The sequence below is a fragment of the Hyperolius riggenbachi genome, chromosome 9, assembly GCF_040937935.1.
Source record: "Hyperolius riggenbachi isolate aHypRig1 chromosome 9, aHypRig1.pri, whole genome shotgun sequence".
NCBI lineage: Eukaryota > Metazoa > Chordata > Amphibia > Anura > Hyperoliidae > Hyperolius > Hyperolius riggenbachi.
Genome location: NC_090654.1, coordinates 245,236,737 through 245,248,585, shown reverse-complemented (window position 1 = coordinate 245,248,585; position 11,849 = coordinate 245,236,737). Strand labels below are relative to the sequence as shown.

Below are 11,849 nucleotides of genomic sequence, written 5' to 3'. Positions count from 1 at the left end.
CCACTTGCTGCTTGAGAACTGCACTGTCCTCAGTGACCATATACTGCGATAGCTCAGACTTCATGCTGTCCAGATCTCTCAGGCTGTCTCCCCAGTCATCCAGCGCTTCCTCCAGCTCCTGCATTGAAGCACAAGGGGGACAGAGCTTCAGTTCTGGCTATTCTCAAACCTGTTTAATCCTCCTGTGATTGGTCAGTGGGGGAGGGGGGAGAGCCTAGGGAAGGGGGGCTGGGTGTTTAGCCAAGCACAATCGCTGCGGGACAATGCACAGCCTCTGCCAGTTGCTTGTACTCTCTGTCTAATCCACAAAGCGAGGCCAATGGCAACAGGCAGTGCTGCCCCTGCCTGGCGGGTGAGGGGTTAAATTGGTTTTAGCTTCACGAAGCATTCCGACAGAAACCGAAGCAGAGGGGAGACCTGAAGACCCTGGTGATTATTTTACGGGTTTGTTTACTACTTTGGCAAAATTCCAACAAAACTACATTTTTTTTAAAGGGGCAGAAATGCCAAAAAGTGTTGGAAGCAACCTTTCAAAAACAAAACAAAAAAACATTATTTGGGTTGGGTGTGTACAAGTTAGATAGAAGTCTCAACAGTCTGTCAGAATCGTTCACAATAATGCAACAGGTTGCATGCCAATGCACTGCCCTGCAGCTATATGTACACATCTCTGGAGAACGTGTGCAAAACTGGGCATGCATTCAACAAATTGGCATAGTGACATGTGCATAGTGTGAACAAGTCCTTAGAGGACAACTGAAGTGACAATATGGAGGCTGCCATATGTATTTCCTTTTAAACCACAGCAGTTGCCTGGCAGCCCTGATGATCTGTTTGGCTGCAGTAGTGTCTGAATCACACCAGAAACAAGCATGCAGCTAATCCAGTCAGATCTGACAATAATGTCAGGTACACCTGATCTGCTGCATGCTTGTTCAGGGCCTATGGCTAAAAGTATTAGAGACAGAGGCTCTGCCTCATCAGCAGGACAGCCAGGCACCTGGTATTGCTTAAAAGGAAATAAATATGGCAGCCTCCATATCCCTCTCGCTTCAGTTGTCCTCTAAAACCAAAGCCCATGGCTCTCTGCGTTTTTCAGGATTCATGCTTAGGCACTTTTCTCTGGTAGGACTTATTGCACATGGATGGCTAAGCAAAGCAGTGGCCACTCAATAAGCTACCATGGTCATGTTTGTTCCAGATCAATATCCTCTAAGTTAAATATCAGGTATGTAAGTGGCCGACTCAGACAGGAAGTGACTACAGTGTGACACTCATTGATAAATTCCAACTATAAAACACTTTCCTAGCAGAAAATGGCTTCTGAGAGCAGGAAAGAGATAAAAAGGACCATTAGTTCATAGTTTTTAGCTCTGACATACTTCCATGAATGTATCATTGAGCAAAAACAATAAAACTGTTAAAACATAGGAAGTATGTACATAAAATAAAACTGTGGAATATCTTAAAGTCATTTTTTTAGGAGAATGAAGACAGATACAACCATTTAATTGTTTTTTCGCCTCGGGTGTCCTTTAAGAATCAAGTCTAAATTCTAATATTTTTCTTTAAAAAAAAAAAAACGGTCAACAGATTTAAGGAAAATGAATGGTTGAAAACATCACACCTATCATCAACAAAAAGTGAACAAAAGAACAGAAAATTCATATTGTAATGATGAGATGAAAAGCTACACAGCAAACAGTCAGCAATGGGCAAGCACGTATTGGAGGTACTCCTATCTTAACAGGTTTTCTGAATAAAAATAAGTGATTTTGGATTAAATGACTAATGTCTTAATTTGTGTCACTAATTGGCCAGCCATATGTTATGGATCTCATTCAGTCCACTCTACCCAGCTTTACAAGGACAGCCGTGGTGTGAGGTGTGTAAGCAGAGGAAAACGATTGGTTCGTAACAGATTACTACTATTGTCTGCACATATAGATGTGGCTGTGTAAAATGTAAAGCTATAGGCTTGCTATACACCAGGGGTTCTGTATGCAAACCTGGCTTCAGGGGCATAAAGAGAGGATTTGCATATTCAGTAGTGGTGCATTGTGGGTAACCACAGATGTTCACTTAAAGCTGAATTATCGCAAATTCCTTCTGTTTTAAAGAGACTCTGACGCGAGAATAAATCTTGCTTCAGAGCTCATAGTTAGCAGGGGCACGTGTGCCCTTGCTAAACCGCCGCTATCGCGCCGCTAAACGGGGGTCCCTTCACCCCCAAACCCACAATCGTTGGCCGTAGACTTGGTCGTGATTTATTTCTTCCTGGAGGCAGGGCTAACGGCTGCAGCCCTGCCTCCAGTCGCGTCTATCAGCGGCGCATCGCCGCCTCTCCCCCGCCCCTATCAGTGAAGGAAGACTGAGAGGGGCGGGGGAGAGGCGGAGATACGTGCTGACAGACGGGCGTGGGGCAGGGCTGCGGCGGTTAGCCCTGCCCCAAACAGGAAATGCTCCCCCGCTGCACCGAGGGGATTTGGGGGATCAGGGACCCCCGTTAAGCCGCGGGATAGCGGCGTTTTAGCAGGGGCACACATGCCCCTGCTATCTATGAGGTCTGAAGCGAGATTTATTCTCGCTTCAGGCTCTCTTTAAGAAGGCAAATCACACTAAGCATTACTTTTTAGTAGGAGGGCTGTTCGGTCTCTTTTAGTCCCCTATACATTCCTAGTGGTTTTGGGTCACCCTGAGCTGCTTGGCTACCCTCTCACATATAGAGGTGATTGTTAACAATACAGCAAAGCAGTAACTGGAGGAGGTCCAGAAGCCCTGGAGAGTGCAACCTCTGCATTCCCTATTGCTATTCCATTGCAAAGGAGGCCTGGATTGGCCCCACTAAAAACCTGTTTAGCACACCCTTTTAGCTTGGGTTATTTTTTTTTTTTTTTTTAGCAAAAAACAAAATCTAGCATTCCTGAATTGAAAAACCAGAGTTGGTCAATTTTGCCTATCACTACTTTTAAATGCATGATACAGTAGTTAAATACCTTCAGAGCGGACTTGGACCTCTGCAGTGCCTCGTGTTGTGTTGGCAGTGGGTCACCGACTCTGGTTTTCAGGTCTTGAAGAGATTTCCTTTTGTCCTCCACTTTATGCTCAAAACTTTGCCTCTTCTAAAGAGAACAATAAGGGTCATTTCTGGTCATAGCTGAGCCAGGCAAAGTTTTTTTTATATTATACTTAAAAGGAAAACTGAAGCGAGTAAAATTATTTAAAACACATGACGTAGCTGCAAATGAATATTACATACTAACCTCACCGTCAGTTCCTCTCAGAAGCTCACCATTTTCTTCTTACAGTGATCCCTTCCAGTTCTGACAATATTTTGTCAGAACTGAAATATACCAGTTGTTGTCAGTGATATATCAGCAGCTGTCAGTTACAACTGAATGTGCAAGGTAATGTCCATGTTTCCCTATGGCTCAAGTGGGTGATATTACAGTTTAACAGTGTGCTGACCAGGAAGCTGTTATGGGGTAGTGGTCAATTTTTAAAATGGAGGATGGAGAATTCCACTGATCACAGTAGACAAATGGGGCGCAGGAGAGGAGAAAGAGGAGTAGACTACACGGGAGGCAAGTATGACCTGTGTATGGTTATTTTGACTTTTTATTTTCAGTTCAGAATCTCTTTAAGACAGTAAAAAGGACTTTCTATCACTATTGACAAATGATTCAATAAATACATGTTTTTCTACCTTTTTTTTTTTTTTTTTTTTTTTAATATAACCCATACAGTTATCATATTCACTTTTGTGCACAAATAATTTCCTCTGTTTACAAATGCCAAAGTTTCCAAAGTACAGTTTACTTGCTCTGAAAGCTGCCACCACATTTTATTGGCTAGCTGCTATATTTATATATTACAAAGTATCTAGTGATCATTTCTCTCCATTTCCAGCTTCTGGGAAGCATGCAGCTGAGACAAATCACTGCAAGGAATGTTTACCAATTGTGGCTAATAAAGAAACAAACAAAAGACAATGTAAGAAACAAACAAAAGAATCACTGGCATAGGTTGCCAAGCTTCCAACTGAAGAAAAAAAAATTAGTAATTTATATTCTCCATAAACCAAAAAAGTAAATGGCATCCTGTCAGTCTCCAAACCCCCTTCTACATTCTCTGGGAGCCTGGCTTTCCATAGGACACCCCCATCCCAAAACACATACCCCCAAAATAGCCAATAATCAAGGGAAGCTAGTGGAAGTCCAGGCAGAGTGCCCATTCCCACAATCCATTACAAGAGAGAGAAAATAGAGCAGGCGGGTGGAGCAGAGTTGAGGAGGGGACATCTACACTAAACACGTGACCATATTCCCGGGCCTCTGTTCACTTACCTCTGCAGTGTCAGTTAAATGGTTGAGCATATCCTGTAACTGCTGGGTTGTGTTCTGCCACAAGTCCTGAAGCTCAGTCAGGTTGTGCTGCAGAACATCCTTGGATTGTGGCTCAGCTACTGCAATTAAATCTTTACAGTTCTCCACGGTGGTGGTGTACACTGGCTGCCTTCTCTTTAGATGTCGCTCCATCTCCTGCTCAGATGAAAGAACAGAGATTCAGCAACAACGTCAACTATAAAGAGTATGATAAGCACAATAGTAAATATAAAGAGTTCGAGAATTAAGGCATGTACAGAAAGTTCTACCAGCTGCACTGGAGTATTTGACCTGGCAACGCTATAAAGTATACAGGGCTTAAAGGGACTCCGAGCACCTCTCACCTTTAAGATTCCGAACAGTACTGCAAAGTACTTAAAGATACATACCTTTCTGTAGATTGTGCTCTCCTCTTTCATTTGATGCCTGAATTGCCGTTCTACACCAAATAGTTTTCGTTCTATTTCAATTTAAAAATCACTGCTGCCATCTTGGCTGTGTTATAACTTCCAGATCACCCCCGTCTTCTCTGTTAGAGAAGTGCATCACTTCAGGAAGAGGAAGTGACACGCATGGCCATTGCAAGAGTCTCCTCCAGAGGGGTCATAGCACGACTTTGTTGGAAGTCGTCTGGCTTAAAGGCATGCCCATGAGAGGTGCTCGGAGTCCCTTCAACTCAATAAGCTGCTGCATTTCATTGGTCCCATTCCAAGCTGCATAAATGTGAATAAAATCATCTTAACCTTCCTGGCGGTAACCCCGAACGTAGTTCGGGGTAAGCCGCGCAGGAGGTTTTCTCAGGCCCTGCTGGGACGATTTGAATAATTTTTTTTTTTGCTGAACGCAGCTAGCACTTTGCTAGCTGCGTCAGCACTTCGATCGCCGCCGCCCCGGCCTATCAGCGCCAGGCAGCGGCAAGGGGTGGATCGGGACTCCCTTTGACGTCACGACGTCCATGACGTGGTGACGTCATTTCGCCCCGTCGCCATGGCGACGGGGGAAGCCCTCCAGGAAATCCCGTTCCTTGAACGGGATTTCCTGATCGCATATCGCCGGAGGCGATCGGCGGGGCTGGGGGGATGCCGCTGAGCAGCGGCTATCATGTAGCGAGCCCTCGGCTCGCTACATGATATATAAAAAAAAACCCGGCTGCGCTGCCCCCTGGCGGTTTTTAATATACCGCCAGGAGGGTTAATATATGCATCAGCTTGGAATTCCTAAACATCTCAGTGACCAACTCCAACGCAAGATGATCATTATTGAGGAGGCCAAGGTAGCAACAACATTTGAGATTCCCAAATCAATTTTTGATCCATGGAACATTGATAGCGGAACTGGACTCAGAATTTCCTCTTTGCTCTAAAAGACACACAAAAGCATAATATCCTTTAAAGAGAACCCGAGGTGTGTTTAAAGAATGTTATCTGCATACAGAGGCTGGATCTGCCTATACAGCCCAGCCTCTGTTGCTATCTCAAACCCCACTAAGATCCCCCTGCACTCTGCAATCCCTCATAAATCACAGCCGTGCTGTGAGGCTGTGTTTACATCTGTAGTGTCAGTCTCAGCTGCTCCCCCGCCTCCTGCATAGCTCCGGTCCCTGCCCCCGTCCCTTCCCTCCAATCAGCAGGGAGGGAAGGGATGCAGGCTGGGACTGGAGTTCTGCAGGAGGCGGGGAGAGCAGCAGACTGACACTATAGAGATAAACACAGCCAGCTCTGACAAGCTGTTTGTCAGCAGCGTGGCTGTGATTTATGAGGGATTGCAGAGTGCAGGGGGAGCTTAGGGGGGTTTGGGATAGCAACAGAGGCTGGGCTGTATAGGCAGATCCAGCCTCTGTATGCAGGTAATATTCTTCAAACCCACCTCGGGTTCTCTTTAACCACTTAAGGACTGCAGTCATAAAACCCCTTAAAGGGAAGGTTCAGGGACTAGCTAAAAAAAAAAAAATCCATTTCCACTTACCTGGGGCTTCCTCCAGCCCGTGGCAGGCAGGAGGTGCCCTCGGCGCCGCTCCGCAGGCTCCCGGTGGTCTCCGGTGGCCGACCCGACCTGGCCAGGCCGGCGGCCAGGTCGGGCCTCTTCTGCGCTCCATGGTGCGTTCCACACCGGCGCGCTGACGTCATCGGACGTCCTCCGGGCTGTACTGCGCAGGCTCAGTAGTTCTGAGCCTGCGCAGTACAACCCGGAGGACGTCCGATGACGTCAGCGCGCCGGCGTGGAACGCACCATGGAGCGCAGAAGAGGCCCGACCTGGCCGCCGGCCTGGCCAGGTCGGGTCGGCCACCGGAGACCACCGGGAGCCTGCGGAGCGGCGCCGAGGGCACCTCCTGCCTGCCACGGGCTGGAGGAAGCCCCAGGTAAGTGGAAATGGATTTTTATTTTTTTTAGCTAGTCCCTGAACCTTCCCTTTAAGGACCAGAGCCTTTTTTTCCATTCAGACCACTGCAGCTTTAACGGTTTATTGCTCAGTCATACAACCTAGCACCTAAATGAATTTTACCTCCTTTTCTTGTCACTAATACAGCTTTCTTTTGGTGCTATTTGATTGCTGCTGCGAGTTTTACTTTTTATTATATTCATCAAAAAAGACATGAATTTTGTCAAAAAAATGACTTTTTTAACTTTCTGTGCTGACATTTTTCAAATAAAGTAAAATTTCCTATACATTTGAGCACGAAAGTTATTCTGCTACATGTCTTTGATAAAAAAAAACAACCATTCAGTGTTTATTTATTGGATTGGGTAAAAGTTATAGCGTTTACAAACTATGGTGCCAAAAGTGAATTTTCCCATTTTCAAGCATCTCTGACTTTTCTGCGCACCTGTCAGGTTTCATGAGGGGCTAAAATTCCAGGATAGTACAAATACCCCCCAAATGACCCCATTTTGGAAAGAAGACATCCCAAAGTATTCAGTGAGAGGCATGGTGAGTTCATAGAAGATTTTATTTTTTGTCACAAGTTAGCGGAAAATGACACTTTGTGACAAAAAAAAAATAAAGAAAAAATTTCCATTTCTTCTAACTTGCGACAAAAAAAAAATGAAATCTGCCACGGACTCACTATGCTCCTCTCTGAATACCTTGAAGTGTCTACTGTCCAAAATGGGGTAATTTGTGGGGTGTGTTCATTGTCCTGGCATTTTGGGGGGTGCCTAATTGTAAGCACCCCTGTAAAGCCTAAAGATGCTCATTGGACTTTGGGCCCCTTAGCGCAGTTAGGCTGCAAAAAAGTGCCACACATGTGGTATTGCCGTACTCAGGAGAAGTAGTATAATGTGTTTTGGTGTGTATTTTTACACATACCCATGCTGGGTGGGAGAAATATCTTCGTAAATGACAATATTTTTATTTTTTTTACACACAATTGTCTATTTATAGAGATATTTCTTCCACTCAGCATGGGTATGTAGAAAAATACACCCCAAAACACATTATACTACTTCTCCTGAGTACGGCGATACCACATGTGTGGCACTTTTTTGCACCCTAACTGCGCTAAGGGGCCCAAAGTCCAATGAGTACCTTTAGGATTTCACAGGTCATTTTGAGAAATTTCGTTTCAAGACTACTCCTTACGGTTTAGGGCCCCTAAAATGCCAGGACAGTATAGGAACCCCACAAATTACCCCATTTTAGAAAGAAGACACCCCAAGGTATTCCGTTAGGAGTATGGTGAGTTCATAGAAGATTTTTTTTTTTTGTCACAAGTTAGCGGAAATTGCTTTTGTTTTTTTTCACAAAAAGTGTCATTTTCCGCTAACTTGTGACAAAAAATAAAATCTTCTATGAACTCACCATACTCCTAACGGAATACCTTGGGGTGTCTTCTTTCTAAAATGGGGTCATTTGTGGGGTTCCTATACTGCCCTGGCATTTTAGGGGCCCTAAACCGTGAGGAGTAGTCTTGAAACCAAATGTCGCAAAATGACCTGTGAAATCCTAAAGGTACTCATTGGACTTTGGGCCCCTTAGCGCACTTAGGGTGCAAAAAAGTGCCACACATGTGGTACCGCCGTACTCAGGAGAAGTAGTATAATGTGTTTTGGGGTGTATTTTTACACATACAGATGCTGGGTGGGAGAAATATCTCTGTAAATGACAATTATTTGATTTTTCTACACACAATTGTCCATTTACAGAGAGATTTCTCCGACCCAGCATGGGTATGTATAAAAATACACCCCAAAACACATTATACTACTTCTTCTGAGTACGGCGATACCACATGTGTAACACTTTTTTGCAGCCTAGGTGCGCTAAGGGGCATTTAGATTCTAGACTACTCCTCACGGTTTAGGGCCCCTAAAATGCCAGGGCAGTATAGGAACCCCACAAGTGACCCCATTTTAGAAAGAAGACACCCCAAGGTATTCTGTTAGGAGTATGGTGAGTTGGTGAGTTCATAGAAGATTTTTTTTTGTCACAAGTTAGCGGAAAATGACACTTTGTGAAAAAAAAACAATACATATCAATTTCCGCTAACTTGTGACAAAAAATAAAATCTTCTATGAACTCACCATACTCCTAACGGAATACCTTGGGGTGTCTTCTTTCTAGAATGGAGTCATTTGTGGGGTTCCAATACTGCCCTGGCATTTTAGGGGCCCTAAACCGTGAGGAGTAGTCTTGAACCCAAATGTCTCAAAATGACCTGTGAAATCCTAAAGGTACTCATTGGACTTTGGGCCCCTTAGCACAGTTAGGCTGCAAAAAAGTGTCACACATGTGGTATCGCCGTACTCAGAAGAAGTAGTATAATGTGTTTTGTGGTGTATTTTTACATATAACCATGCTGGGTGGGAGAAATATCTCTGTAAATGACACATTTTTGATTTTTTTTTACACACAATTAACCATTTACAGAGAGATTTCTCCCACCCAGCATGGGTATGTGTAAAAATACACCACAAAACACATTATACTACTTCTCCTGAGTATGGCGATACTACATGTGTGACACTTTTTTGCAGCCTAGGTGCGCTAAGGGGCCCAACGTCCTATTCACAGGTCATTTTGAGGCATTTGTTTTCTAGACTACTCCTCACGGTTTAGGGCCCCTAAAATGCCAGGGCAGAATAGGAACCCCACAAGTGACCCCATTTTAGAAAGAAGACACCCCAAGGTATTCCGTTAGGGGTATGGTGAGTTCATAGAAGATTTTATTTTTTGTCACAAGTTAGTGAAAAATGACACTTTGTGAAAAAAACAATAAAAATCTAATTTCCGCTAACTTTTGACAAAAAATAAAATCTTCTATGAACTCATCATACACCTAACAGAATACCTTGGGGTGTCTTCTTTCTAAAATGGGGTCACTTGTGGGGATCCTAAACTGCCCTGGCATTTTACGGGCCCAAAACTGTGAGTAGTCTGGAAACCAAATTTCTCAAAATGACTGTTCAGGGGTATAAGCATCTGCAAATTTTGATGACAGGTGGTCTATGAGGGGGCAAATTTTGTGGAAACGGTCATAAGCAGGGTGGCCTCTTAGATGACAGGATGTATTGGGCCTGATCTGATGGATAGGAGTGCTAGGGGGGTGACAGGAGGTGATTGATGGGTGTCTCAGGGGGCGGTTAGAGGGGAAAATAGATGCAAACAATGCACTGGGGAGGTGATCGGAAGGGGGTCTGAGGGGGATCTGAGGGTTTGGCCGAGTGATCAGGAGCCCACACGGGGCAAATTAGGGCCTGATCTGATGGGTAGGTGTGCTAGGGGGTGACAGGAGGTGATTGATGGGTGTCTCAAGGTGTGATTAGAGGGGGGAAATAGATGCAAGCAATGCACTAGCGAGGTGATCAGGGCTGGGGTCTAAGGGCGTTCTGAGGTGTGGGCGGGTGATTGGGTGCCCGCAAGGGGCAGATTAGGGTCTAATCTGATGGGTAACAGTGACAGGTGGTGATAGGGGGTGATTGATGGGTAATTAGTGGGTGTTTAGAGGAGAGAAGAGATGTAAACACTGCACTTGGGAGGTGATCTGATGTCGGATCTGCGAGCGATCTATTGGTGTGGGTGGGTGATCAGATTACCCGCAAGGGGCAGGTTAGGGGCTGATTGATGGGTGGCAGTGACAGGGGGTGATTGATGGGTGGCAGTGACAGGGGGTGATTGATGGGTGATTGACAGGTGATCAGTGGGTTATTACACGGAATAACAGATGTAAATATTGCACTGGCGAATTGATAAGGGGGGGTCTGAGGGCAATCTGAGCGTGTGGGCGGGTGCCCGCAAGGGGCAGATTAGGGTCTAATCTGATGGGTAACAGTGACAGGTGGTGATAGGGGGTGATTGATGGGTAATTAGTGGGTGTTTAGAGGAGAGAATAGATGTAAACAATGGATTTGGGAGGTGATCTGATGTCGGATCTGCGGGCGATCTATTGGTGTGGGTGGGTGATCAGATTGCCCGCAAGGGGCAGGTTAGGGGCTGATTGATGGGTGGCAGTGACAGGGGGTGATTGATGGGTGGCAGTGACAGGGGGTGATTGATGGGTGATTGACAGGTGATCAGTGGGTTATTACACGGAATAACAGATGTAAATATTGCACTGGCGAATTGATAAGGGGGGGTCTGAGGGCAATCTGAGCGTGTGGGCGGGTGCCCGCAAGGGGCAGATTAGGGTCTAATCTGATGGGTAACAGTGACAGGTGGTGATAGGGGGTGATTGATGGGTAATTAGTGGGTGTTTAGAGGAGAGAATAGATGTAAACAATGGATTTGGGAGGTGATCTGATGTCGGATCTGCGGGCGATCTATTGGTGTGGGTGGGTGATCAGATTGCCCGCAAGGGGCAGGTTAGGGGCTGATTGATGGGTGGCAGTGACAGGGGGTGATTGACAGGTGATCAGGGGGATAGATGCATACAGTACACAGGGGGGGGGAGGGTCTGGGGATAATCTGAGGGGTGGGGGGGTGATCAGGAGGGAGCAGGGGGCAGTTTAGGGACTAAAAAAAAAATAGCGTTGACAGATAGTCACAGGGAGTGATTGATGGGTGATTAGGGGGGTGATTGTGTGCAAACAGTGGTCTGGGGGGTGGGCAGGGGGGGGGGTCTGAGGGGTGCTGTGGGCGATCAGGGGGCAGGGGGGGGGCAGATCAGTGTGTTTGGGTGCAGACTAGGGTGGCTGCAGCCTGCCCTGGTGGTCCCTCGGACACTGGGACCACCAGGGCAGGAGGCAGCCTGTATAATACACTTTGTAAACATTACAAAGCGTATTATACGCTTCCTATCCGGCGATCGTCGGGTTAACAACCCGCCGGCGCTTCCGATTGGCCGGCGGGTTGACGTCGCGGGTGGGCGCAGCCTATTGCCGGCGGATGCGCGCACATCCCAGCGCGCGATCCCCGGCCAAAGAGTGCCCCAGGACCTGACGCCGTTCTGCGTTACGTGGTCCTGGGGCTGCCACTTTGCCGCCGCCAATATGAAGTAGGCGGTCGGCAAGTGGTTAAAGAAAAACATT

The 11,849-nt window shown here is 46.2% G+C and overlaps 1 protein-coding gene across 7 annotated transcripts in view; it reads right to left on the bottom strand.

The window, feature by feature from the left end:
- Positions 1 to 11,849, bottom strand: part of SYNE2 (spectrin repeat containing nuclear envelope protein 2) — a 573,116-nt gene that overhangs the window by 102,421 nt on the left and 458,846 nt on the right. For all 7 annotated transcript variants that reach the window (XM_068254236.1, XM_068254237.1, XM_068254238.1 and 4 more), the window contains 3 exons: positions 4,347 to 4,541; positions 2,997 to 3,122; positions 1 to 118 (listed from right to left, as the gene is read on the bottom strand). The exon at positions 1 to 118 is cut by the window's left edge and continues 38 nt beyond it. In XM_068254236.1, the coding sequence (XP_068110337.1) occupies positions 1 to 118; positions 2,997 to 3,122; positions 4,347 to 4,541 (439 nt within the window). The remainder of the gene's footprint in view (positions 119 to 2,996; positions 3,123 to 4,346; positions 4,542 to 11,849) is intronic.